Raw genomic sequence first — 27,954 nt, 5'->3', positions numbered from 1 at the left:
TGGAGGTGCACCAGCGCCCTAAGGACGATGTCTCGCCGCTGTTGATTCATCCCCGGCACTTATTACGTGTCTGCTAGGTGCCAGGCACGTGGCCCCCTCATAACAGGGTCACTAACTGCCACCGAGAAGCAAGTGGCTCAGTGGGCAACGTGGCCAGGACCGCCATTTAATGGTGCTGTGGGACCCCTGGGTGCTCACCTCGGGGCAGGGGTGGGAATCGTGGCAGGCATCTTGGAGGAGGTGGCAGCGCTCTGAGGGCTGTCGGCCCAGAGGCCAGGAGAGGGCCTGGCCGGCTTGATGGTCACAGGCAGATGTGACCCAGCTGTGGCTGCGGGCTACCAGGAGGCCGGTGCTGGTGCAGCAGCTGACAGGGGTCCCGCCGGAGGGCTTACCACGTTTTCCTACGGGTTTAGATTCTGTTGGCCCCAGGGACCCAAGATTCTCGTGCCGGGTGTGACCGTTCCGAGCTGAAGTTTAGAAAGGCCTCTGCTCCTGTGTGCGGGACAGGGGCACGAGGTGGGGTCTGGAAAGAGCCAGGGGGAGACTGTTGCAGGAAATGGGACAAGAAGAGGTACAGACCATCGAGACACAGCTCGGGGTGGGGGGAGCACCGTGGCTCGGGACGGTGCCTGGGGAGCCGCGCAGCCTGGGATCCAAGGAGGAGCTGGGGGGTGGCACGAGGAGCTGCCCCCCTTCTCCGCGGGGCGCCGCTGCTCTTCCCAGAGCCGCTTCCCGTGGTTCCGTAAAAGAATGTTCTGTGTGACATCTAAACTGCTTGGAAATCAGATAAGGCACCGTCGGAACTGTTGATATTTTAAGATGGTTTGGGTTTTTTTGCACAGTGTCTGTACCACCCGTTACTTCGCATAACCTTGTTCCCTGCACTATCGTGAGACAGATTTTCCTTCCTGACAACCATGGAAAATACCTTCGATTACTGACACACGCGTGATCCCCAGGGATGCGTGTGCACGCGTGTTCTCAGCTGCTCAGGGGAGCTGACTCGCCTGCCTCTGGAGCCCTAATGGGATGCTGCGGTTCTCCTGTTTGACGTGGGACGTTTAAAACCTCAGATTGCTGACTTTGTCACTCCGTGTGTGGACTCTGGTGTGGGATTCAAGTGTGAGAACCGGAGATTCTCATCTTTACGAAAACGGTCCCGCCTTTTCTGCTGAATGACCGGTCCCGGGTGTTCTGGCCGCAGCGAGTGAGGACGTTTCCTCCCAGCGTGCAGTGTAGCGGGAGCCCGCCTGCAGCCCTGAGGTCCGAGCACCGGGGGTAGGGGGGTGGGGGGGCTGGCCTCCATCATTACCGGCAGACGGCCGCTTTATCTCACACAGAGCCCATCACTCACACCACCTTTTGCTTACACCTCCTTTTTTGGATAGAACAATTTGTTGAAATGTCCTGTGTACTGGTGCCTTCTCTCTCCTGCGTTTTTGTCTTGTTGGGTTTTTTGGGTTTTTTTGGGGGGGATTATGTCACCTTTTGAGCTGTCCTTTGCTTTCATTTGACTGAGTTTCAGGAGGTAGAGGAGATAAGCCCCGGGGGCCGACCCCAGTTTAACCAGAAGCGCTGTGTCTCCGCACAGATTTGCCATGTTCCACAAGGTCAGGATTCCTCGCCAGGACCTGCTGAACCGCTCAGGAGATATCACCCCCGAGGGCACCTACGTCACCCATGTTAAGGTACAGCTGCCTCCAGGCCCACAGGACACCCAGCCCCTGTGCTCAGAGGGGGATAGTCACCACAGGAGCCCGTGGCCCGTGCAGACCTGCCTAGGATCAGGTCCCAGTGCCGCCAACAGGGACAGGAGTGCTTGGGTCAGCCACACCCCCAGGGCCCCAAGCACGATGACCTCCCCCCGCCCCGCCCCTGCCAGCCCCCCGGCACTTCAGTTAAGGAGGTGGCCCCCGCCAGTTCTGTTTCCCATCAGGGGCTTAAGAGTGAAGGGTCGCCTGGTGGGCTGTGCACCAACGGGGGTGACCACGCCCCTAAGTTCACTGAGTGTAGACATGCAGTGGCACGGCCCCGGGCGCTTTCCAGACGTGGCCAAGTCAGGGTAGCTGAGCCCTCCCGGTCCTGAACCCACGGCCAGGATGACGCGTCCCGGGAGCACGTGTGCGTGTGAGATCCCTGCCTGACATTGAGCTTCGGCTGCTTGCAGCCTAGAAAACAGGGCTTCAACGAGTGTGACAAGTACCTTCAGATGACGAGAGAAGCTAGAGGAGACGCAGGAAGCCGTTCAAGAATGGAAACAGCGATATAAAAAAATGAACAAAAAGTACGAAAGTAAGTCATTGAGAGAACCCAACAGATGGGGTGCATACAGCGGGAGAGTGAATTAGCGGTTGGAAATCAGAGTGAAGGAGGCGGCAGGAAAGGATGGAGAGAACCACGGAGACAATGTCTTGCAGAAGCGATGAAGATAAATGTCTCTAAAGTAAGGAAGGAAGAAAACCTTGACGGAGGGGCGCATACAGGGGGAGTCAGGATCTCCCATCCCACACTCACTGCGGAGAAATGGCAGAACCTCGTAGAGAAGATGCTGAGGTCTTCCGGAGACAGGACGCTGAGCCACCTCCCACGGAATGAAACCCCCTTTCGTCTCAGAGCTCTGCGGCGCGACGCCGGACGCAAGAAGTCAGCGAGATGACATTTCAAACCACTGAGGGAAGACAACTGTAAACATGCTTCTTCTAAATCCAACTGGACTGTCATTCGTGCGTGGGAACATAATAAATATTCTCGGCCAGAGGCTTGAAGTGTTGCCATACAAATACCAGAGTGGACATAATTTTGGAAGAAAAGCCCGAATAGTAAAATAAGTGAACCCAGGAGAAGTAGCAGAGGGTAAGGGAGGTGCACGTGATCGAATAATTTGGTGAGGCTTACGGGCGGACGTACCCAAACGCCGCCGACGGCCCTTAAAGCACAAGCCACTGTTGGAAACAGCGATAAGTGCATTGTGATTGACCACACATTAAAAATAGATGCACGCAGGCAATTACCCAGTTTCAAAGATCACAAAGGACAACAGATGACCATCACACCCCTTAGAATGGTGGTTTGATGGGCCGGGAGGAATCCCAGGTGGGGGGTGAGGGGGTGGGGGAAGGAGCCTGTTCTACAAACGAAATGTCGGTGCCCGCCGTGCCCTCTGCCCTCGGCTCCTGCCTCGCTCTCAGCACGCTGTCCGGTCCTCGGTGGGATCGGGAGCAGGGCTTCGTACTTCCAGGGGGCAGCTTGCAGGTCTCTGCAGGTGGTGCATCTGCCCGGGGCCCCGTCCTCCTGTCGCTAGGCATCCTCCGTGCCTCCCCACAGCCTCCCGTGACGGGGACGCCGGCCCCCATGCAGCTTGGCGTCCTGGGCCCAGGGGCCTGTGTCTGGGGCGCCCCGGGGGCAGGGCCTGGAAGGGTTGAGTGAATAAAGGAGCGCCCCTCCACGTCTGTGCCCGTCCCCGAGGCAGCTTGCGGGTCCCGGGTCCGCCCTCACCTGCTTTCCTCCTGCAGGACGCCAGGCAGCACTTCAGCGAGTCCCTGGGCAGCCTGTCCTCCGGCCGGGTCGCCATCGCGGGCATGTCCGTCGTGAACCTGAAGCTGGCCGTGTCCATAGCTCTGCGTTTCTCAGCCACCAGGCGTCAGTTTGGACCAGCAGACGAGGAGGAAGTACTGGTGCTGGAGTATCCGATGCAGGTACAGCTTCCGCAGGCGTGAGTTCACTTCCTTTCTGCTCCGCGTGCAGACATAGCTTCTCTCTTAGGTCGCTGCACCGGGGTTACTGGTCGCTGCTCAGCCCTCTTCGGGAGTTAACAGCGGGAGTGACAGACACTCCCAGGGAAGGAGTGCGGCGTCTGGGGCCCCGCGTGGTCTCGATGAGCGGTCTTTAGTTGAAAAGGAGCGTGTACGACCAGCAGGAGGCGCGCTGGTGAGGCCGAGGGAGCAGGTGTGCACGCTCAGCCCACCTGCAGGGCCCTGCACGTCCGGGCCGCGCTCCAACGCGCCCGTCCCGTCCCTGGGCAGTGACCCCAGGACCCAGCGGCTGCGTGGGCAACACTGCTCGTGGTGACGTCCTTAGGCAGAGGGGATGCTCGCCCCCCAGGTCCTCCGAGATGAGGCAGCCCTCGATGGCAAAGGTGCAACCCAGGCTGAGCTTCACCTGGACGCCGGGGCGGGGCGGGGCATGCATTTTATCACAGCGAGCCCCCACCAGTGCCCCTGCGCCCCCAGCCCTTCTGTGCACACCGTGCAGCTGCCCTGCACACCAGGTGGGCTGGTGGTTGTCCCCGGGTTCCAGGTGGGTCCCCGAGGATCGAGTCGGTGGCTCCTGCCAGAGTCAACAGCTAAATCGGACCCAGGTCTTGGCCAGTTAGGCGTGAGCAAAGGTGTATCTGAGCGAAAGTTTCAGGAAATTGTAACTGAATTGAAGTTGTTTCTTTTAACACTTCTTTTGCTATGGCCGTGAACCTGTTTTAATGCCAAATAAACAAGTAAGGAAAAGCCCAGTGCCTGGTTCATGCCTGGCTGGCACAGTGTCCACCACACCACTAACCCCGTGGCCTTGGTGAGGTCACGGCACGTCCGACTGCCTGGGCATCATGCCTGGCTCAGCGGTCACGAGAGCCCACCTGAGCCACATGCTTGGGCTCCTGACCCCAGGTCCACCCCCTCCCTGCTGTGTGTCCTTGGGCAAGCCACTGAACCTCTCTGTGCTCTAGTTTTCTCCTTTGTAAGTTGGGACTGATGATAAGACCTCTCTGTGAGTGGCTGTAAGGGTTAAATACGTTAGTGCATGAGAAGCAGTTGGCACCGTGACCACACCCAGGAAACGGCAGGTGACCATCGTGCTGCCGATGGTGGCACCTGTCTCCCAGGTCCTTTCAGGCTCCGCCCCCTCCATCCATGCAACAGCGGATGTGCACTGGTGAAAGAGACACCCTCCCTCGGCTCTCCGTGAGCCTGTTTCCCCGTCTGGCTCGGGGGTTGGTCGCTTCATTCCCCGTAGGCTCCCAAAGCACAGGCATCGCCGCGTGGGCCCCGCGCTCGGGCACGGCCGCCTGGCTTTCTTAGTTCTCTTGTAGATCAGCATTTACTCTGGCTCAGGGGTCACGTGGATGGGAGAGTGGTGAGGGGGCCGTGCAGGGCGGTGCACACGGCACAGTTTCTCCTTGAGTGGGGTCATCAGGGTGGTGCAGGAGACCTGGCTGCACTGGAAGAGCGTCGGGGGGCAGGTGTCACAGGGGTGGGTCCGGGAGACATGCAGGACCTTCTACAACAAGTGGGGACGGTGGGCAGCGGGTTCCTGGCGCTCCAGCCCTGTCGCCCACCCGGGAAGGCAGGCGGGCCCTGGGGGCACTTGGAGGTCTCCAGGCAGGGATTTGTCTGTTTCAGCAATGGCGCTTACTTCCGTACCTGGCCGCGGCCTATGCCTTGGACCACTTTTCCAAGTCGCTCTTCCTGGATCTGGTGGAGCTTCAGCAAGGCCTTGTGGGGAAAGACCGGAGCGCCAGGCAGGTGAGGGTCTCCGCTTTTCTCCGCAGCGTTTATCATCCTTTAAATTTCACTGGGGTTGGACAGCACAGATTCAGCCTTTCTTTCAAAACAACCTCGGTGCGCGGATTCGTGGGGATGAAGGCTCCGTCCGACTTGACCCCTGGGCTGTGTCCTCTCGGAGCCCTCACTGCGATGGGAACGTGTCAGGCACGTGTCCACAGTCCCGATTCTCAAGGATGTGCTGACACGTCTCCTGGTTCCCGTCTGTGAGTTCAGCTGCTGTTCTCCTCTTGAGAACATGATGGTTTTGCAAAATCCACATTACCGGCCCCTCCGTCGATTTCACGGCTCTGATCCCTTTGTAAACAACCCGACAAAGGTCTGAATCCAGCTGACTGGATTTGGCTTGACAGGCGAGGCCTTGCTCCAGAAATGAGCGTGCAAATCCACTGAGATCGGCCCCTTCGTAGAAAGGGGTCCTCCGCTAATTTCTATGTGGACGGTTCACGTGTTGTTTTCTTCCCCCCTTATGCTGCCTCATGGGCAGCGGTGAAATGTGAATCACACCAAGGGCGTCTGAAAACTGATTAGGAATGCTGCAGATCGGGGTTATGTACCACACCCTGAAAAGCCTGTATCAAATTAGCACGTTTTGGAATATTCAGCGTAAACATCCAGGAGTCAAGAGGTGGGGTGGGTGGCGGGGGGTTGCCGGCAGTGTGCACTGCTGAGCAGTCAGACCGACCGCGACGACCGTGACCCTGAAGACCGTTTCATCAGGAGTGCAGGGTTACGCGTGTTTTTTCTCCCAAGCGTGAGTCATTGAAACTTTTGCCAGCTGACAATGGAGTTGTCCTGTTAAAAATGTTTTGAAGTGTCATCGAGCTCTGTTCTTTCTGAAACTCAGTGCTTCAACCCAGGCACAGGTTATAAAGTATCCCTTCTCTGAAGTTGAAAATGCTGGTAAAACACATCACGTTATTTAGCGGGTGTGCGTGGGTGTCTTTCTTGTAATTGTTTGCATCGAACATAGAGTCGACGCGCAAGAGTATTTACTAGACGTGTTAAGGCTGGGGATGCTGGCTGGGCCCTCCGCGCAGTGTGGACCGAGTGGCCATGTCTGTGCAGTCCTCTGGGCCACCTGCCACCCTCTCCCCTGGGGGCAGTGTCTCAGCACCGCCTCCCACCCCTTGGGTTTCCTCTTAGTCTCCGCTGCAAACTTCGCGTAAACCGAGTCATAACGTTATGTTCTTCTGCGATCAGCCTTTCCCGCTCCCCCGCACTCCCACCCCGTGTTTACCGGCTAGGCAGAGCTGTGGTCGTTTATTTTCACTGTCATGAAGGTGTGTGACTGTACTGCAGGGTATCCGTGCTTAGTTGAATCCTGTTTTTTAAACTAAAACTGGGTTTCTTTCCTTTGTAGTTGTCGGGTACCTCGGATTAGACTGGAGGGGACGTAAGCCTCTGAGGCTGTGCTTGAACTGACCCCGACCTCTGGGGTCGGAGCCTTTTTTTCACCTGTTCTCGTTGGCTTCTCTCTCCCAAGGCAGAGCTGGGACGCGAGATCCACGCCTTGGCGTCGGCTGGCAAGCCCCTGGCCTCGTGGATGGCCCAGCGCGGAATCCAGGAGTGCCGGGAGGCGTGCGGAGGACACGGCTATCTGGCCAGTAGGTTTTGGGGACACGTGGGCTGGTCTTCTGTCCTCGCCCGCACCATGCGGCTCACGGCCAGGGGTCGGCAAACGACAGCCTGCGGGCCAAAGGCTGTCTCTGTGGGTAAAGGTTTTTGTGAATAAAGATTTATTGGCCCCCGGTCACGCCCATTCGTTTACACACTTCCTGTGGCCGTGTTCCCACTCCACTCGCCGAGCTGAGCCGTCTCGGCAAAGCCTAAAACATTTACTGGCTGGAACTTTCTAGAGCAAGTTTGCCAACCCCTGCTCTAGTCCAATCCCTCGGCTCGCTGCCACCTGATGTTCCTCTGTCGAAATCCGGGTGTCACGAGGCAGCGTGGAGACCGAAAACCAGAACAGAAAGGAGCTTATCTGTTCATCTGAATTGGAACTTTTTAGTTAATGACTTTGGCAGTAAACCGGCACCAAGTTTTGTTCCGAAGAAAAATTCTGAAACTTAGAAAAAGAGAGTTGGCTTTTATTGACACTGGCAGCTGTTCGGTCAGCTGGTGGATGGTGGAGAGAGGGGTGACCGACAGCCCGGGACCGGATCCCGGCTCTGCCGGTCACGGGCTTCATAGCCGCGGGCAAGCTGCCCACCCTCACCACTCCTCAGCTTTCTTCTCCATAAAATGGGACTAATGATAGGATAGCACAACGGGGGTTTTTGCAACGAGTAAGTGAACTAACCCACGTGAAGGGTTTAGCACAGTGTGGGCATATGGCGTGTGCCCGGTTATTTTGGTCTGTTATTATTATCATTATTATTGTGGTCATCATCATTATTGCAGCTTACCTGCCTAACTCCCCATGTGCTAATCTTCAATAACTGATTGGTTAAAGTCTGGTTACTCAGAGAAGGCAACAACAGAACTGGCAGAGACCTTCTTGACAGTTTATTCCTCCGGAAGCCTTTTAGGAGCTTTTAGTAACTGGGATGTGTCCCAGTTACTCCTCGTGCGGGGGCAGCAGGCAGGGGGGCCCCTCCCCTCCTCCACACTCCACGTTTACTGACGTGTGGGTAACCGTGGGGCTGCAGAAGTTACTCATCCATGTGTTTTGTCCTCTGTGCAATGCTCTTTGTAGTATTTATTTGTTGTTATAGCTCATAGAGACACTATAAATAGTTTAGAAGGAGGAACTTGAATCATGCAGCCCTGCAGACAACAAAAATGACTAAAGGAAGTGTCATCGCATAATACAAGCAGGGCTGAAGCCAGTGAGGCCCAACTCAGCAGGGATAAATGTAAAGCCGTTTATCTAGATTTAAATATCAGTTGCAAATCATTTCTCTAAGGGCACTCTTAGCCCTTCATGTTCAGTGGTATAACTGTGGCATGGGCAGCAAGTCAGAGGAAGACGATCAGCGTGTCATAGGTGACCACAAGCCTCACGTCTGCTGCAGAACATCTTACACCCTCTTGGGCTGTTCATAGCAATAGTGAGTGTGAGCAGTTAGGGTCCTACTCTTTCTCCCGTCTCAGCCTTACGTTTGGAGAATATTCTCTGTCAGAGGATGGAAACCTAGGTGGTGAGGATCTGGGAAGCATACTTTATAAAATCTGCAAAGGAATTGGGTTATTTCACTGGTAGGAAAGACAAGAGAAAAACGAGAGTTGTCTTCAGACATTTGAAATGTCTCGTGTCAAAAGAAGGGTTCCTGCAGTTGGAAGAGGAAGAAGGGCACCCTCCCGCCGCTCAGGTAGTCAGCTCTGTCAGTGACCCCACTGGAGGGCGCTTTGCCAGGTGACCTGAGAGGCTCATGATAGGGACAGGGAGGCTGATGCCAGCGGATGCTTCTTGAGCACGGCACTGGGACTTCATGGGGAGCCACCCGCTTCTCTTCCTGGGGACCTTGCGGGTGTCACCAATATGTCCTTAAAGAGGGAGCAGCTGGATCGAGAGGGCACACCGCGGGTCGGGGGTGGAGTCGGCACTGGGAGCAGGGTGGGAAGTGCTTCATCCGGTCCAGCCGGGCCTGGGACCTCAGAGTCCCAGGTGGCAGTTGGGGGTTGGGGGGCACTTCTCACATGTGCACCCCCAGTGACGAGAATGCTGGGGCCTCCTTGCAGTGAACCGTCTGGGAGACCTCAGAGATGACAACGACCCGAACTGCACATACGAAGGCGACAACAACGTCTTGCTGCAGCAGACCAGCAACTACCTGCTTGGCCTGCTGGTGCGCCGGGACCAAGGTGAGGAGGCTGGCGCCCCTGCAGCCCAGTTGGGGGCAGGAGGGTGCGGTTCCCAGGCCCCCTTGAGCTAGCTCTTCTGTCAGGATGGACCCTGGGTTTTTTAGGAAGGAAATGTGTGATCAAATGGGGATGGACCAGCGTCTGAAGTGATGGGCTGGGCCAGGTGGGGTCCTTCCGCCAGACGTCCCCTGGGGTTGGCGGGGGTCCCTGGCTCTCCTGAGTCACTGGCTGTGCTCCTAGGCGGTGCCCGCATCGAGAGCCCGCTGAAGACCGTGGACTTTCTGGAAGCCTATCCCAACATCCTTGGCCACAGGTTCGAGGGTTGCAGCCCGGAGGACTGCTTGAACTCCTCAGGTAAGTACACTCCCTCCGTGTCTCCAGGTTGCACTGTGCCCGGCAGAAGCCGGAATGGCAGCCCATCTGCCAGAGAGCAAGGGGCGCTGGGTCTGCTCCTGGCCCCCCACCGTGTTAACGGTTGTGATTTTAATCGCAAAAACCGCTGTCTAGATGCTGTGTGTTCCACGGAACGCTGTTAGCAGAGAGCCTTCGGCGTGGCAGGAGGGCACCTGGCTTTACGGAGTGTTTGTGTCCCCTGGGGGCGGGTCGCTGGGTCCTCCGGGTGAAGGAGCCGCCCCCCCTCCCTTACTCGGAGGATGGAGGGCATGTGACACATCGCAGCATCGGCAGCTGCGGGCACTGGGCGTGCCGTCTCTGGGGGACCCCGCCGGGCTACACCACTGCTCACGTCTCCAGGAGAGGAGACCACGGCTGCCCAGTCCACCCCAGCGCGTGCCAGCGGCCGGAGCAGGCGTCAGACCCCGGCTGGGCTGACTTGCCAGCCGTCTCTCCTCCATCTTCTTCATCGCCATCATCAGCCAGAAACGTTTCTGCTAGTAATTGCTTCGTCTCCCTCACCACACTTTGTTACAGCTTTTCTGACAATAACTCACCTCCTTCATCTCCCTTTTTAAAGCGCTAAGAGGACGCAGGGACACACTTGAAGATCTCTTTCTGATGGTTACAGAGCTCCCCAAATGTTGCTCCAGGAAGCCCCCGGGAATGACCTAATCATTCTAATAACATCAACCCCACCGGAATTTTTTCCCCTAATACTGTCCCCCACTGTAAAATCAGAATGTAAACACGTGGTGTGCCAGCTTCAGGATGTGTCCGCTATGCCTGCTGTGTCCCTTCCCCTCTCGCTGGAACTGTGGACGCAGAAGCTGTTTTGTGCACCGGCATCAGGAAGCACACCAGGGCAGTGTCATCTGTTTTTCCTGTGGGTGCTCTAATTTCTGCTCGTTCCAACAAAGTGAAAACATTTTCTGGAGCAAAGAACGCAAACAAAATTCATTTGACAACAGGGGCTTGGCATCCAACACTGATGATCTTCTCCACGTGGAGAAGGGAGCCCACGGCCAGCCGTTGGTCTCCAGGGCATTCGATCATCAAATCCCACATCTCGGGGCCAGCCTTTGTCTCAGCTGCATTTTTGGTAAAAAGTCCGTAAATGACATATGACCCTGGGGCTCCGTAGGGCTGGACATTCAAGACCTTTCCAGTATTGAGCGAGGGCTGTCTGCAAGGTCAGGAGATTTTTCCTTCAGGGATTAAAAGGTTTATTTGGAGAGGGAGGGGCCGGGTGGGGCACTTCTCTGTCTGGTTCCTCTGATTTATGTGCTGAGGGTGCGTGTGTGCTGAGGATGGGTGTAACAAATGGTCCTGAGTGTTGAGGAGCTGCACGTCGCTTAATAACTGAGGCCCAGTTCTTTCCTTTAGTTGGCTTATTTGCAAAAATATTAAATAACTGGAGTTCAGCGTGTTGGCTGCTCTGACCCTTGTGTACATACACAGGACAGTAGGATTGTGTAGCATCACGTGTTCAGAGGGGTACGTGGTGCGGTCAGCGCACCGCCCAGAGGTTGGGAGCTCAGGGTCTGGAGTCAGCTGTGTAACCTCGAGCTAGATGCTTAACCTCTCTGAGCCTCAGTTTCCCCTGTAAGGTATCAGGAGGGAATGCGGTACCCCCCGCCCTCGTGGGGGGCTCGCCGCCATGAGCTGGGGCCCTCCCTTGGGAATGGTGGGTGCAGAGCGACCCCTGCAGCGTGAGCTTAGCTGTTTCCCAGGAAGGCGGCTTGCGAGGTGGGTCTTGGAGGTTCAGAGCGGAGTGTGGGGGGGGGCAGTCAGCCACACAGGAGCCGTGGGGTGGGCGTGGTGGGAGAGCAGGTGGCTCCCACACCTGGGGCTGTGTGCCAGCCGAGGATCTGGGGCCAGGTGGCCAAGCCTTGCTTTCTGGGGCGCACCTGGGCCAGAGCCCCACTTTGGAAGGCATGCTCTGGTGCCGACGCAGAGCAAGGCTGGACTCGGGAGACCAGCCAGGAAACCAGAACCCGGGCAGGGGCAGTGCAGGAGAGAGTTGGGAGAGCTGGGTGAGAGCAGGGGAGATGGTCAGATGGAAAGGACGGCTTGAGTGGTATGTTCGATGGAGGGCCAGGTGAGACCCCCCCCCCCCGGGGGGTGGGTGCTGGTGAAGCTGGGAGTTCAGGTGTCCCACATTGAGTGCCCGGTGGGCGTGTCGGGGAGCCCCGACGCTGAGAGGCCATGCAGGTGGGCAGACCTCGGAGTGATTGACGGTAGTGACAGTGGCCGCCCTGGGAGCACGCCTGGGTTGGGGGGGCCGGCATGGGGAGACAGGCAGCGCTCAGGGCCTTCGAGGGATGCAGGGAAGCAGCCAGGGGAGCCCCGAGGAGGCCCCGTGTGGCAGCGCCTCAAAGGCCATTTGTGACCCAGGAGACTGGGAAGGCCTTGAGGACTGCAGTTGAAGCAGCATTTGTCTTGGGCCTTCAGCAGCCCCCCAAGCAGCAGCGTTACTGCCCACCTGTGCCAGTTTCCCCGTTTGTTCCCGATGACTCCTCACGCCCAGACGGACTCTCCGAGTGGCCCACACGCCGCCCGGCTATGACTGTACCTTTTGTGTGCTCACTGGGGGCTCCCCCCTTCCGTGTGGGCACAGAGCAGCGTGACCCACTTCTCTGTAAAGAATTAAGGGCTAAACGTGGAATTTCTAAAGAAAAACGTTCCAGCAACTCATGTATCAAGCTTGCTTCTCACTCGGAGCACAGAGCAAACTGAACGGGTTGCTGACATCAGGCACGGGGGCTCCACATGGTGCGGGACCCTCGGGGAGCCGGGTCACTTCTGCAGAGAGTCGCCTGCCCGGGCAGCATCTGGGAACAGTCCGGAGCAGCCGCGGTTGCTGCGTCCTGGGATGGTGGGGCCTCTGGCTGGAGTCAGGAATTAGCCTGAGCGGCTTCTGGCCTTGGCGACTTCCTTGGGTTTTGTTGCCACGTCAATAAATCATGGAAAATCTGAGTCCCCGTGGCGCCCACCTGTTACCGTCTTGGTGACGGTCCATCCGGCAGGAAGAGTTTAGCCACAAAGACCCTGGGACACACATGCGTCAGAGTGGGCCCCGTCGGCATCAGAGCTGGTTTCCAGCGTCCACCTGGCTTTTCAGGGATGTCCTGAAGGGCAGCGCCCTGGGCCACTGGTTTGTGGACGTCCCGTGGCACAGGACCGGGTGTGAAAACAGCAGGAATGTGTCCTGGACCGAAGCTCAAAGTCCCAGTGTGGACGGGGCCGCACTCCCTCCGGAGGCTCCGGGGAGGCTCCCTCCTCGTCTCCGCAGCTCATGGGGGCTGCAGGCGTCCCTGGGCTTGTGGCCGCATCCCGCATCTCTGCCTCTGCCTTCGCACGGCCTCTCTTCTGTGTCTGCGCGTCTCCTTTTTCTCATTGGATTCAGGGCCACCCTGATCTAGGATGACCCCGTGTTGTCACGTCATTCCATCTGCAAAGACCCTGTGCCCGAGTAAGGGCGCATTCACAGGTTTCAGGGGGTTAGGACATGGATGTGACTTCGGGGGGCCCCGTTCCAGCCACCCCACCTGGCAGGCCTCTGGGAGGGGTGCCTTGTCCCAGGTCCCCGCCCCCGCCTCACTGGGCTCCCTGAGAACAGCTGTGTGAGCTCGGCCAGGCTGCTTGCAGCCTTGGAGCCTTCAATTCCTCAGCCCAGTGAGACGGATCGTTTGCTGTTTAATGAAGTTCTCAGCTGTGCTATGCGGTAACGGATACGACAGCGTGGAACGGTCGGGGGTCTGTAGCAGGACCCCAGTGGGTACCATGTGTCATCTTCCCAGGGAGCGGGCTGTGTGACATCGAAGGAAATCCCAGGTCCCCTGTGTCCCGCCTTTGTGCCCAGACCCAGTTCGGCCAGATCCCACCCGGGAGTCTGGAGCCGAGAGCAGCTGCAGGTCCCGCAGGCCTGGGCGCCCTGGCCCTGGGCCCTCTGCCTGGGTCGGGGGTGAAAGCGTGGTGGCTTCAGACTCCTAACCCCTACCCTGCTCACTCGCCATGTGCCTGGGCTCCTCCTCACGCCCTGTGTCCTTAACGGAAGAGGCGGTAGCAGTCCTGCCGGGCAGGGTGTTCTGAGGTCGCCGAGGCCTCGGAACTAGCGGAGATGTGACGAGAAGGACCCGCAGATGCGGGCACAGCGCTGGGGGATGGGGAGGAGGACGGCGGTCTCCCTCCAGCCCCTCCCAGCCCGCCCCTGTCTGTCTACACCCCTGCCGTGGTGCTTCCTCTCTGCCCCTTCAGGGCTTTCGGGCGAGGGGGGCGAGGCCTTGGGGGGCCGGTGTGAGGCCCAGGGCCCCAGGGCCGGGCTGGCCAGGTGGACAGGGAGCCCCTCCTCCTACCACCTGCTGGAAAGTCGTCCCGACGTCCGTGCGGATCCGAGCTCCTTCCAGACTGTGTATCCTCATCGTAAACCAGGTGGCTGCCCCCAGAGCGACTCCGTGGCCTTGTGGACTCCGTGGCCCTGTGGACTCCGTGGCCGCTAGAACCGTGTAGAACACGGCTGGCCTCACAGCAGAGCCAGGAAATACCCTCACCTGCGCCTGTCCCAGCCCGGCCACCCCCCGGGGGGGTGCCGCAGGCAGTCCCCCGTCTCTGGGCCTCAGTTTCCGCACCTGTAAACTGGAGAACTGAGTTCTCGACAAGGGTGAGGTGCCCTGCGGTTGCATCGGTTACAGTTCTCTCTGTTTCTCGTTTTGAAGTCCCGCTGGCGGCATACGAGTGGTTGGTCTGTTACCTGCTCCACGAGAGTTATCAGAAATTAGATCAAGAGAAACAATCGGGAAGCAACGACTTTGAAGCAAGAAACAACTGTCAGGTATGTGTTTGTTTTAAAAGTTGCTTTTCTAACGATTCGCTCCTACTTCCCGCACTGTCGTTTCCTTGGTGAGCTGCACGTCCTGGTGGTGGCAGGCCCTGGTGCTCAGCCCCTGTGACCTCGGGCGCTTGGCCTGACCTCTCCGCGCCTTGGTTTGCTGTTGGGACGGTGGCGCCGCCCTTGCCCCGTGTGGAAGAGGCTGTGGGCATCATACCTAAGGTGCCCGACAAGTGTGTGGCCCGTCGGCCGGAGCTGTGCCGGTTGGAGGGGGGACCCGGGGCTGTGGGAGCCTGAGGTACACAGTGGAGCCCATCAGCCGCCAGGGTCCCTCCCGACCAGCAGAGTGACGGCTCGGTGACTCCTGTGAGGTCCCACCCGCGCTCCGTCTGCATTTGCTTCCTTAGTCATTGTGCTTCTCTCCAAGGAGGCTTGGTGAGATTGGCCCAAGGGCAGCTCTGGTTCTCACTCTGGGACAGGGCTGCCTCTCGTGTCTGGAATCCCCAGCACGAAAACAGCCGCTCTAAACACCTCTTTACGCAGGATCTGGTCCTGCTGTGGTCCGTGGGCCCCGTGCATCTACAGTGGCGGGTGTCGTTTGGGAAAAACGTAGCCCAGGAAGCTTCTAAAACTGGTGTCACCCCTTCTCCTTGGACACTGGGCGATGGAGCCTCCCCCGAGAGCCCGGGGCCACGTCTGCCCATCACCTCCGAGGGCCCCGCCCCCTGTGCTGCGAGGGACAGCTTCAGCCCTTGAGCAGGTGCAGCCAGAGCAGAGCAGGCATCCAGGGACCGGCTGGGCATGCCTGCCCCAGGGAGGGAGAGGGGCTCACAAGGATGGGTCTTGACTGGAAAGGCTCCGACCGAGGGCGAATAAACCAAGATCAAACCTGTGTCTTAAATGAATTCAGCAGACGTCAAGGTCGGTGAAACCCTAGTTCAGTCCAGGAACCCGAGAGAGGAGGTGTGAACACGATCCTTCCACGTGGGCTGGGGCCGTGGCACACTCGGTCACTCGGACACGGACGGCTGCGGAGCTCCTCCTTTCTCTGCATTGTAGCCCAAGACCCCGAAGAGTTGGAGGACACAGAGGTCGCCCATTCCCACCACATCCGCATCCCGCAGAGCTGCCCAGAAGGTCACCACAGGTCTCGTCTGAGCCGTTCTGCGACACCGCCGTGCCCGCCGGCCTGTGCCCGGCACCTGCACACACAGAAGACAGAACCCGAGTGTGTGGCTTGGTCGTTTGAGAAGGAGTTCACATTTAGACCTTCGACTGAGAACTTGGTAAGGGCACTTCAGTGAGCCTCGTGGCAGAGAACAGGAGGGGCCGGCGTACCCAGCCTGGGTCCAGCCAAGACGGGTGTCCCTGGGGAGAGCCTCAGAGCCGAGGTGCGGCCAGACGGAGCGGCCGTGATGTGGGCTGGAAGGTGGCCGCGGAGCCTGGAGGGGAAGGTGACCCGAGAGGGGGGCTGCATTCTCCAGACCTGGTCTGGATCACGGAGCACTGGGAGTCAGCGCTGGGTCATCCTGCCAGCTGAGAGCGCCTCAGAGCCCTGGGCTGGACGTTCAGGGTCCTGTGGGGATGTGGTCCCCGCCCGTACGGTGATCGGAGCAGCAGCAGAGCCTGAGCGGGAAACTTCAGCGAGTGTTTACGTGCCCTCGGCGGGCCGAGCTGCTCAAGCATGACAGGAAACTCAGAGGCTGTGAAAGAAGAGAGAACCGTCAGCTCTGACTACACACACGTTCACCCTTTCTAAACAGCAAAAGGTACTACAAGCGAAGTCAGGACACAGATTCCAGTCTGGGGAAGCATGGAACGTACGTAACCGACGGTAGGAAAGAGTCCCTACAGACTGAGGGTCAGCCTGGCCCGGAAACCAGCCACTGGCCCGAGGCGGCAGCCACAGCAGTCGCTGACCGTGAACCAGGGCCAGGGATGCGCGGGTCAGAGGACAGTGTCTGACGGACAAGGGCCACTCCATGCGCCGTCAGCCGAGGGTGTGAACTTCTGTGCCCTTTGGGGGAGGTAACTGGCTGCTTTTGTGAAAATATAAAGCGTGTTCACGCTTTGACTCAGCGGGGGGCGGCGGGGGGGGGGGGAGTTGATAAACTTTTCCTTATCTGCTGCTGCTTGTAAGAACCCCCAAGCATTGAACCCAAGCCAGCTGACCCCTGAGCCCAGCTCTTTCCCCACACTGCAAGGCTGATGTCCACACTTAGATAGTTCAGAGTTTGTTTTCTGCCTAAAATATTTATTACTTGTTAAAATGCAAATATACTCAGAAATCAGAGCACACCAGAAACTGATACCTGGATCCGAATCTTTTCCCTGGGGCTGTAGGTTTACTGGGGGCGGGGATTCATGAGAGGGAGGAGCCTGGCACTGGGACCCGTGCAGGGAGAGGGGAACGGACCTTCCTGGCCTCACACGTCAGACTGCTGGTCTCTCTCTGGAGCTTTTCATGATGACAGAGCGGCAGAAACACTGAGTATGGAGCGGCTTGTGCCACGGGGGGTAGGACCACCCCTGAGTGTTTCTGTCCCCACCACGGCCCCAGAGTGGACACCATACAGGACCCTTTGTGGGCACTGGCCCACGTCTGTTAATAGTGTGGTCAGATCTGCTGGCGGCAAGGACAGGCTGTCCGGGAGAAGTCAAGGACGGGCACCGTGTGTAAGGATTTGGGAGGGAAGTTGAGGGCACGGGAGCTGGAGTGAGGCCCTCACCCCTATGCATGTTCGGGCGGTGTGATTTTGGGGGACCTGTCCGTGCATTGTGGGGTGCCCAGCAGCACCCCAGGCCTGTACCCACTAAGATGCCAACAGCACCCCCGAGCCGTGACAACCCAAACTGTCTCCTGATGGTGCCAGATGCCCCAGGGGGCAAACCGGCCCCAGTCAAGGACCCCTGAGTCAGCGGAGCCTCCTGTGTGGAGCGGGGAGCTGATGGGAAGCGGAAGCAGGTCCATTCTCTGTGGCTCGTGGAATCTCGGCTCTGCCATGTCTCCCTTCAGACACTTCCTGCCTGCCCATGGCCTGGCGTGGCCGTCACCCTGCATCCACGTGACCACCCAGGCCCAGCACATACTGCCCGTGCACTGTGTTCTCCACGGCTATTCATTCAGGTTCTCAGGCAGCAGGTCAGGTGGCCTGGCGAGCGGCCCGGAGAGCCAGCCAGCCAGCCCCTGGCGCCCAGTCCGCGGGGTGGGGAGTAGACGTGGGCTCCTGAGCCCGCTGCTGCATCGGGCGTCCTGGGCACGGAGGTCACGGTGGGGCGGACCCCCAAAGCCCATGTCCCCCAGGCAGCTAGCTGATGGCCTCATCTGAACGTTTCCAGAAGCACACGTAGCAGCTTCGTGCGTGTCCGAGTCCTGGGATTGAGACAGAGTAGAGTAGCAGCCAGCCACCATCACAGAGCAGCTTCTAGGACCCCGAGCAGCTGCTGGACACGTGAGATGCTGTCCGATGCTCCTGCCGGCAGCGCTCGGAGGCTGCACCCTGACGCTCCCTCTTCTCAGACCAAGAAGCTTGGGCTTGGGGCGGAAACCACTTGTCCACACGTGCACATTTGGAAAAGCCGGGTGGATTTGGAAGCTGGTCCCCTCGACCCTGAATCACTTCTGCCTCAGTGACTCAAAGCTCAGCGGGGCTCAGGATGCGTCTTTCGGGTGGCGAGGTCAGAGGTGGCGCTGCCTTTCCAGGCCTGCACCAGCTGATGCCATAGCTGAAATGGACGTGCGCTGCTTGCACGGGAAAATAAGATGAACGCAATGTGATTTAATACTAGAAAGTCCACGTGGTTGAAAAGGAGAGAGTAAAGTGGAGAGCATGGAGAGTTTGGATTCAGTTCTGAGCCCGGCCTCTGGGATTCGCAAGGGTCCCCACGCAGAGCGGGGCCCACAGCGCGTGAGCACATTTAGGGGTGCTGGTGGTTACTGTAATGACATGCTCTAGCGACACAGTGAAGGGGTGGACATTGGGGCCAGCCTGCCTGGGTTCAACTGTGTCTCCACCTCTTACCCATTGCGTGACCTTGTTTCATCCATGGGGTCCAGGGAGGATCAAGGTGATAAACTGCTGGCTCTTATTAGCTTAGTGCCTGGCCTGGGGCGAGGGTCGGGTACTCCCTGCCCACCTCTGCCGTCAGCTTGGTCAGCTTCCCTCCTGTGAGGTCTCCTCACCCGGCCTCCCCCAACGCTCACCCTCCAAAGCCAAGGGCGCACACACCACGGCGTGTGCGAGAGGGAAGGGGACAAAGCCGCTCTGAAGGCCCCAGGCTGGCCCTCCAGGCAGGACACGGGGACGCAGGATGTGTGCCCTCGCGGCTTCAGAAGCCCAGCGGGGTCTTGGGGTCGGACCAGGCAGACTGGCATGAGGCCGGGGAAGCTTCCTCCCCTTGAATTCTCTCCTGAGGGCGCCTAGTCTCGGGCAGGCCCTGGGAGAGCCTCGGCCTCGGAAGTGACCAAGGGACGACCCAGTGTTTGCTCTGAAAGTCGAGAGCAGGCCTTGAAATCATAGCTCCTGCCCCTTGGTGACTGCGCCCCCTTCCCCCCACCACCCCGGACCGCACTCTGGACCGCGCTCTGTTGATTCTGGCTGATGTTCGGGGGCAAAGTAGGCAGGCACTGAATAAAGGTCTTCACCCTGCCCCATCCCCGGTCACCTCCTTGCTGGATTATTTTTTTAATTACACAAGCAACACATGATCATTATAACAAATCAGGAACGCATCTATAATTGTTCTAATAAAAAAACAGTAAACTGATAAATTAGAGATGGGGAAAGAAAAGCTGACAAGCAAAGCTGATGATTAGCAGCAGATGTTTTGGATATTGGTCACCAGATCCGTGGTGACTTCCTGCTTCCACAAACAAAGCCGGCATCAGAACTCACACGCAAGTAAAACTCGGCTGGGAACGGCTGCACATCTTGGCCCCTGTTCAGCGGTTCCCTTATTCCTGGACGTGATAGGAGAGTGGGAGAGAAAGGCTGATCTTTAGAAACTTGCGAGGCAGGGGCGCGGCCACACCCTTGGACGAGCTGACGTCACTTTCAGGTGATTCCCCGGCGTAGCCTTGTCTGTGGCCCCGGGTACAAGAGAATTGACCTTGTGCTCTCAGGGAGCCCACCTCCTGGAGACGCCACTGCTCCGCAGTGCCAGGCCGCACTGGACAAGCCCGCCGTGCCTGTGTGTTGGCTGTGGGGTCAGCCGGCGTCCCAGATGGGACTGAGCTGAGAGGGGTCGCCGGGCCTGAGGTCCAGAGCCGCTGCAGCTGGGCTTGTGTTCCTGCAGGCCTTTCCATGGTGCTTCCCCAGAGGCACTGCCCAGCCCCGTCTGTCCCCTGCTGCACTAGTGCTGCGGGCACGCAGACCTTGGTGTGTGTTCCCTAACGCGGTGCGCTGTGTTCTGTTGAAGGTGTACTGCTGCCGCCCCTTGGCCCTGGCATTCCTGGAGCTCACGGTCGTGCGGAGGTTCCACGAGCACGTGCACCAGCCCCACGTGCCACCCTCGCTGCGGGCTGTGCTCGGGCGGCTCAGTGCTCTCTACGCCCTGTGGTCCCTGAACCAGCACACGGCCCTGCTCTACCGAGGTGAGCCCCCTGCCCAGGAGCTGGGCGCCCTCCGCTTTACCCAGGAGACTCTGCTTTCCCCGTGTGGTGCTCCTTCCGTGCCATTTACGGAGCACTCGTCACATGTTGAGTGAGGAGCAGAGGAGCCCAGCGGCCACAAGAAGACAAGCACAGCAGCAGGGTGGCGCCCACAGGGCTGAGCCCGGGCTGCTGGGGCAGCACCCCCAGGAATGCCCAGACCGGGGATCCGGGAGGGCTTCCTGGAGGTGGTGATGAATGGCCTGATTCCTGGAAGATTGGTGGGAAGGGGGTAAACCTGAGTTTCTCAACCTTCGTTTTCACTATTATCCCCCAAGGAGCCCTTTTAGACGTTTTATCCGAACCACCCCCATGACGTGTTAACACTACAGCTATTCTGTGTATCTGTTCATGTTCTGTGCGTACATCTGGGCTGTGTGAGGAGTAGATTTTCCCCCTCCCCCTTGCCAAGAACCCATGTTTTCCCTCTTGGGGCTGGTGTTGCCCCTGGGAGGTGGTGCCCGAGGGCTCCCGGGTGGAGGGAGCAGCGGGGTGTGGCGCGAGGACCCCACCCACTCTGAGTGAGCGGGCGCCGTTCTCTGTGGCAAAAGTCAGACAAAAACCAGTCCCGAGTCCCGCGGCAAAATCGGGGCCACCTCTTTAGGCCTGTTGGACGGCACGGCACAGCCCGCCGCAGTGTAGGAGGTGAGGCGGAGGAGCTGGGTCTCGTGCCCAGCCCCTGGTGGCTGCAGACGCCCACGTGCCCGCAGGTGCAGCTGTGTGCCTGCAGCCCCTGTCGGCCCCCAGCCCAGCCTCCTGCCCACCGCCCATGCTGCGCTCTGCCTGCCGCCCGCCCTGCCCCGCAGGTCTCCCCCCAGCCCCCCGAGGCCGCCCTTCCTGGGCTTCCAGCTCCCCAGCTCCCGGCTCTGACCCCCAGCACAGGCTCAGTGAGCTGGCGGGAAGGGGGACACAGGAACCCAGCCCTGGCCGGTGCCGTTCTGTGAAGGGGTCGCAGTGGGGCTCGGGCAGCAGTAGCGAGGCATTTTCACACAGAATGGGCTATTTTGGAAAGCTGTTTCAGCATGTTTGCAATTTGTGGGTAATTTGGGAGTTAGGGTAGCAGACCCCAGAGTAACCAGCGCTCTGCTTACAGGTGGCTACTTTTCTGGTGAACAAGCAGGTAAAATGGTAGAGAACGCCATCCTGGCCCTGTGTGCCCAGGTGAGTTGAAATCCCCTTATATCCTTATACGATTTCCACATTACATGCCATCACCTGTATGTTAACGTTCACTGACCTTAGCTTCCCACTCGTTTGCGTGCGTGCAACCGTTAGCACAGCCAGGAAACTTACAGAGAACGTGCTTATGTCAGAAATTTCAGGAAGCGTCACTTTCAGGGACTGTCATAGAATCTGTACACGTTCAGCTGGCTCTAATAATATTTTTTACAGCAAAATCGATAATTCTCTCCAGCATTTCAAGTTAGCCTCCAATTTTAGTTCGTTTCATGGTATATTCCTTTTTTATTGCATCCTTCTACCTTTGTCGCCCAGAAGAGTCAGATGGCCTCAGCCCCACATCACGTTCTGGCGGCACTCTGTCCATTGGAGCTTTCTGCGGGGGTGGACGTGTTCTGGGGCGGCGCTGTCCCATACCATCACCACTGGCCACCTGGGGCTGTTGGTGGTAGAATGGCGGCCGGTGTGACCAAGGATATTTAGTTTTCTTTAATTTTTTTTTAAACATATTTATTTATATTTTATTTATTTATCTTTGGCTGCGTTGGGTCTTCGTTGCCGCGTGCAGGCTTTCTCTAGTTGCGGCGAGCAGGGGCTACTCTTCGTTGCGGAACACGGGCTCTAGGCATGCGGGCTTCAGGAGTTGCGGCACACGGGGTCAGCAGCTGTGGCTCGTGGGCTCTAGAGCGCAGGCTCGGTAGTTGTGGTGCACGGGCTTAGTTGCTCCGTGGCATGTGGGATCTTCCTGGACCAGGGATCGGACCCGTGATCCCTGCATTGGCAGGCGGATTCTTAACCACTGCACCACCAGGGAAGTCCAGTTTTCTTTCATTTTAACGAAACAGTCACGTGTGTCGTGGCTGCCGTATTGGGCGGTGCAATTAGAGGCATTTCTCTACTTTCGATGGTAAGACACGAACCAAAGTCCCCAGCATTTTGCCCAGTGTCTCACACGACGGGCGACAGGCCGCTCCGTTTCTCCCCTGTCAGGGCTTTCAAGCTGATGTAGTTCCAGGTGATGGCTCTGTGGTTGGCATGAAGGCTCTCCCCGGGTGTGTTTCCTAAGCGCCCGTCTCTCCCCACGCGGGCTCTGGGTAAGGGTGTCTCTGCGATCGTGCTGTGTACACAGGCCACGTTTGCTTAAACAGGAGGGGGTTTTCCTTCGTGTGTTCCACAGGTGGTGAGTTGCCATTATAAAAAATACAGCCGTCGTTCTCCTTGCTCTCAAACGTGACACTTACACCACGGAGCTGGTGGCTGGCGGTCCTGGGCCATAATGCAGCCCGAGCCGCCTGGCAGATCCAGGCTCGTCCTGACTCGGGGAGGCCGGGGTCGGCCGGGCGGAGGGCGCCAGCTCCTTCCCTGGTCCAGCCATTCCCTTGTGCATCGTCTGTGGGTCTGTCCACACCGTCGCAGCAGCGGTGAGGGTGAGACGGAGACCCTGCGGCCCACAAAGCCGGGCTCTTTTCCTGTGGGCCCCTTACATTAAACGTTGGCCGACCCCGGTCGAGACCAGGACCCTGCTCTGCTGACGTCTCCCCCTGCAGTAGGGCAGGGTCGTCTCCCCTCACCCACCGTGGTGCCGAGGGTGTGCGGGGGCCGTGGAGCAGCGTGTGAACCACGAAGCGGGCTGCATTTCCTCTGTTCTTGTGGACTCTTTGCTCAACAGTTGCTGCAATACATTGTTGAAGTCGCCTCCGTTCCAGCGTTCTCTTCAGTTCAGCCACGGCATTTCATAGCTATTTTAAGAAAATTATTTTTTGCATTTCAAGGAAATTCTTGGGAGTCTTCTCATATAAATTCCACTTGTCATATTGAAGAATAATTGGTATAATGGGGCGGGAGGGTGATAAAACTACTGGGAACCGAAGAGCGTTGGAATGATGGCTTTTCCAGGTGCTCATAAATGCTTTTTCTCTTACATTTTTTTCCGGACATATTTTCCTCTGTTGGAACAGTAATTGCCCAGATGAGTCAGGGTTCAGAGACAAACCTCTGAAGACAGTTGCCAATTAACGAGCTACAGAATCGTCAGTTTTACGAGCGGTCCGTACCTTGCTGAAAAAAAATAAAACACTGGAAGTCTTGAGTGGCTAGCAACATGGTGAAAATATTCAGACACACACTCAGGGAACCTAAAATCCAGGCCAATGAAAAGATAATGCTTTAGTAATCGAGCCGCGTGCGCCTGCCTGCTGGAGTTGCCGTTGCTAGTGGGTTGTAGGCTCTGTTGCTCGGTGGTCGCCATGGAGACGCCGGGAGTTGCCAAGTGTACGGACTTTGTTTTCCCACAGCTGAAAGATGATTCTGTTGCCCTGGTGGATGTGATCGCCCCTCCTGACTTCATCCTGGACTCACCGATTGGCAGAGCTGACGGCGAGGTAAGGGCAGCCCGCTCCCGTGGCGCTTGGGGGCACTGCACTCGGGACCCCAAGCCGGGGGCTCTCTGGGGCCTGATGGCGGTCGTTGCAGAGCCTGAGATGATGGCGTGGCTCGGGAGTCTCTGGTCACACGTGGGCAGCAGGGAGGGAGTGGCTGGGAGAAGTGGGGGTGGTCGTGGGCGGGTTAGCCGTCCCCCAGCCTGCCCTCCTCCGAGAAAGGGGATGGCACTGCCGCCCCCTTGGGCCGTGATGCCGAGGTCAGCCCGAGCCTGTGCGAAGCTCGGGGCCCTGCAGCTGTCTCGCTCTCTTCACGCTCTCCTGGGAGCCTCTCCACTCCCGGGTCTTCTGACCGTCTCACGGCACTAGCTCGTAACCCCTCACCCTTCTCCCTGTGCTTCCCTCGCAGCCCGCACGTGGCTCCCAAGCTCCTCTCTTCCCCCTCCTCCCCACGCTCCGCAATGATGGCTTAGAAAGCAGACCTTGTCAGACAGCTGCTGTGATGGAGCCCTGCACCTGCACACGCCCCACACCTGAAATGGCACCCAAATCCCTTCCTGTGTCCCCAGCCCACGCGGCCTGACCTCTGCCCGGTTCTCCAAGGTCATTTCACACCGCGCCCCTCCCACCCTCTGGACTGAAGTCTCACTGTCCTCCCGTTTCTCCGTCGTACTGGGCTCATTCCCACCCCAGAGCCTTTGCACCTGTGTTCCTGTTGCCGGAGCACTTCTGTTCATTCTAAGCGGAATGCCGCCTCTTCAGAGAGGTCTTCTCCGGCCTCCAGCTGAAGTGCCAGCCCCAAGAGTGCCCCCACTTTGTCCTGCTGTGGGACCCTCACGGTGCCCACAGGTATCCCTACCTGACCTCTCCTCCACCACATGGAGATGCCTGTGCTGGACGACACCCACGGGTCTGCTCGATGCCGCCCACTACCTGTGGGTGGTTGTCCCTGTGTTTCCGTGGAGACGTGGCATTTCAAAGTGTTGAGGTCACGTGCTGAGGTTCCAAGGCTGTCGTGTTCTCTCTGCCGAGACCTCTGCTGACCCGGGAGACTGAACGTAGGGTGCTAGGAACCCTCCGTCTGTCCCCAGGGGACACTGCAATCAGTCTGGGGGCGCCGGCGCCTGGACCTCTGACCAGCCCAAGCCACACCTGGGATTGGGACAGGAGTACCAGGCACTGGGGTGGGCAGTTCGGATGAGTCCCCCATCGAACTCAGGACGGCGAGGACCGTGCATCTGTGGAGGGCCTGCTGTCCGCTGGCTGCGCAGCTGGGCGGGGCATCCCCGTTCACCGTGTGTGTTACCACATCCACTTCGCCAGGGAGAAACCCAGCCTCTGGAGGGGCCGGGCGGGTTGTAGCGGAGCCAGGATTGGGGCCGAGATGGACCGTCTGGAGGGAAGGCAGGAGAGGGTGAACCTCGCTTTTGGCCAGGGCCCCAGCGGGAGCACGAGGAGGACGTGCTCACAAGGCCACAGGAGAGGGGCCGGCCTCTGCGACATGGGGCTCCCAGCAGCAGGCAGCACACACGGGAGCATTAGCCCCGAACAGGCGGCGCCCGGCGGCCCTGACTCACGGGCGGGCGGCGGAGGAGTAGGGGAGGGCCGTCCCATCCCGTCCTGTCCTGTCCCGAGACGGGGGCCCCGGGTTCCACGCTGACACCAGAGCCAGCCCGAGGCTTCACCCAACAGGGTGCCTTACACAGCGCGTGTTCCTCCTGGTGTAAGGGCTGAGGTTTGAACTAGGTGCTCCTGGGTAAGAAATTCATTTTGTTTTATTTTTAATGTCAGGCATTACTTTTTATAAATTTATTTATTCATTTATTTTTGGCTGTGTTGGGTCTCCGTTGCTGCACGCGGGCTTTCTCTAGTTGCGGCGAGCGGGGGCTACTCTTCGTTGCGGTGAGCAGGCTTCTCATTGCGGTGGCTTCTCTTCTTGCATAGCACGGGCCCTAGGTGCGCGGGCTTCAGAAGCTGTTGCGCACGGGCTGTAGAGCGCAGGCTCAGTAGTTGTGGCGCGTGGGCTCAGTAGTTGTGGCTTGCAGGCTCTAGAGCATGGGCTCAGTAGTTTTGACATGCAGGCTTCAGTAGTTGCGGCACACGGACTCTAGAGCGCAGGCTCACTAGTTGTGGCTCACGGGCTTAGTCGCTCCGCGGCATGTGGGATCTTCCCAGACCAGGGCTTGAACCCGTGTCGCTTGCATTGGCAGGCCGATTCCTAACCACTGCGCCACAAGGCAAGTCCCAGAAATTCATTTTAGATGAACAAGCACAGCTGTAGGAGATTGAGATCATCAGTAAGTGAAGCATAACGCTCCAGGCCGTGCAGTGTCGCCTCGGATTGATGACCTGTGGAGACAAAGCCTGTCTCTGTGTCTCCCTGGGAGCCAAGAATAGCAGAACCTGGGCGGAATTGCTGAGTGTGTTTAGCAGGTGCAGGGGAGGGTGGCTTCTTAAAAGTAACATTTGTCAACATCAGCCAGATACAAAACCGGCCCCTTCCCTGTCTCCACGGACCTCAGCCTGGACGCTGGCCGTGCTGGGAGCAGGGAGGTGTCAGGCGGCTGCCTGCCACGCTCGGGACCTTCCTCTAAGATAACAACTGAGAGCAGTTCCGCCTGGGGGGCCCTGAGGCGACGGCCAGCTGGCCCAGTCGGCGCAGTCTGACGGGGCAGGCAGAGAGGGGACAGTGCGTGCCCAGGCCCTGTGGCCCAGGAGACAAGCCGTCATCCTGCTGCTTGGCTGCACCGCCGCCGGCCAGCCAGCAGCCACGTGGGTGCGAGAGAAACGTCGACTTGCAGAACCCACCTTCCACGAGAATTTCCAAAGCAAAGGGCAAGCAGAATGTCTTCATCATTAAGTGTACATTATGGTCCTTTATAGTTGCATTTTCACAATTGTTCTCTACTGACAAAGACTGGTTTACGTAAATTAAATTTAAATCATCTTAAAATGTTTCCATGAAGTGACAGGAGAGAACTTCCTGGGTTTTCACAGTTGCACTGGCACGCTCAAAATCTTTCTTATTACATACGTGTGTGTTCTGTATGTATTTTTTGCAGCTCTATAAAAACCTCTGGAGCGCTGTGCTTCAGGAGAGCAAGGTGCTAGAGAGGGCATCGTGGTGGTCGGAATTCTCTGCCAACAAGCCCGTCATAGGAAGTTTGAAATCAAAGCTGTAGTCGCGCTGGCTAACTATGATGAAGCCGTGAAGACATGGACCTCGAGTTCAAGTTCCGGAGCCCCCAGAGATGGCTGCCGCTCTCCGAACCCACAGCTCTGCCCTTGCCCGGCTGCTCGTCCTGTCGAGCCCAAGGTGGGACTCGCTCATCCCGGCCTGCCCCCCACCCTGAGTCCCAGCAGGATGGGTAAAGCCTGAAGGGCAGGGCTGATTTGGGTCCATCCTGATTTGCTGGGTGAAAAGAAAACCTGTAAGATCATTTCTTCCTGATGGACTGAGCACTTTTTGATAATTAGAGCTTTGTACGTTCTATTTTCATATGCTAATTATGAAACTGGCCGCTGGTAATTCGCGTTGGGCAATATTCTGCCTTCATCTGAGATTTCTTACAAGGCTCTGCTTCAGTAAGCCCTATACGATGCCAGTCTGATTCTTTGTTCACTCTGGTTTGACTTTCTCATGTAATTAAATTATAACCTTACTAATTTGCACCATGGACCACCCGAATGACATAGTTGAAGATTTTGAAGGAAAAGAAAATCAGTTTTATTACTTTGTTGTGTGGAACTGGAAGCTTCCATCAAAGAAATGTTTCCAAAGGAAAAAAAAATGCATAATGATTTGAACGTCTGGTCACCCTTAAGTTCTGACCTCCCAGTTGTGTACTTTGTCACTTTGTTACATGAATCGGTTTGTTCCTACAGGCAATGGAACAACCATTGCTGCCTGGCTCCGCTGGGGGGGCGTTTGCTCCGCGGTCCTGAGCGCCCTGATGGGGTGGTGGGGGGAGACAGATGGAAGAGGTTGATGGGCGTCTCCACCTGTCACTCGAGTGTCCCAGGTCAGGACGATGGCTGGTGGGTGGGTTCTCACTTGACACCCCGTCTCCGTTCCCCCTGGCCTCTGGGGCAGGGGAGGGGCCGTCCTGTGGCCGTACGAAGAGGCTGAGATGGAGGATGGAGGCTGACCAGGTGCGGCCCCCT

At 58.0% G+C, this 27,954-nt stretch overlaps 1 protein-coding gene across 2 annotated transcripts in view; it reads left to right on the top strand.

The window, feature by feature from the left end:
* The window catches only part of ACOX3 (acyl-CoA oxidase 3, pristanoyl), a 45,786-nt gene extending 18,330 nt beyond the window's left edge, over nt 1–27,456 (top strand). Inside the window, exons 8-18 of one of the 2 annotated variants that reach the window (XM_068543497.1) lie at nt 1,592–1,688; nt 3,513–3,695; nt 5,391–5,513; nt 7,039–7,159; nt 9,237–9,359; nt 9,600–9,713; nt 14,471–14,586; nt 20,002–20,176; nt 21,327–21,394; nt 23,707–23,793; nt 26,853–27,456. In XM_068543497.1, coding sequence (XP_068399598.1) covers nt 1,592–1,688; nt 3,513–3,695; nt 5,391–5,513; nt 7,039–7,159; nt 9,237–9,359; nt 9,600–9,713; nt 14,471–14,586; nt 20,002–20,176; nt 21,327–21,394; nt 23,707–23,793; nt 26,853–26,972 — 1,327 coding nt within the window. In that variant the 3' untranslated portion in view covers nt 26,973–27,456. The remainder of the gene's footprint in view (nt 1–1,591; nt 1,689–3,512; nt 3,696–5,390; nt 5,514–7,038; nt 7,160–9,236; nt 9,360–9,599; nt 9,714–14,470; nt 14,587–20,001; nt 20,177–21,326; nt 21,395–23,706; nt 23,794–26,852) is intronic. The other variant, XM_068543498.1, reaches the window with a different exon arrangement.
* Nucleotides 27,457–27,954: the final 498 nt, after the last annotated feature.

This window comes from Eschrichtius robustus, chromosome 4 (assembly GCF_028021215.1).
Source record: "Eschrichtius robustus isolate mEscRob2 chromosome 4, mEscRob2.pri, whole genome shotgun sequence".
Classification (NCBI taxonomy): domain Eukaryota; kingdom Metazoa; phylum Chordata; class Mammalia; order Artiodactyla; family Eschrichtiidae; genus Eschrichtius; species Eschrichtius robustus.
The sequence above is the reverse complement of the archived record's forward strand: the minus strand, read 5'-3'. Positions and strand labels throughout refer to the sequence as shown.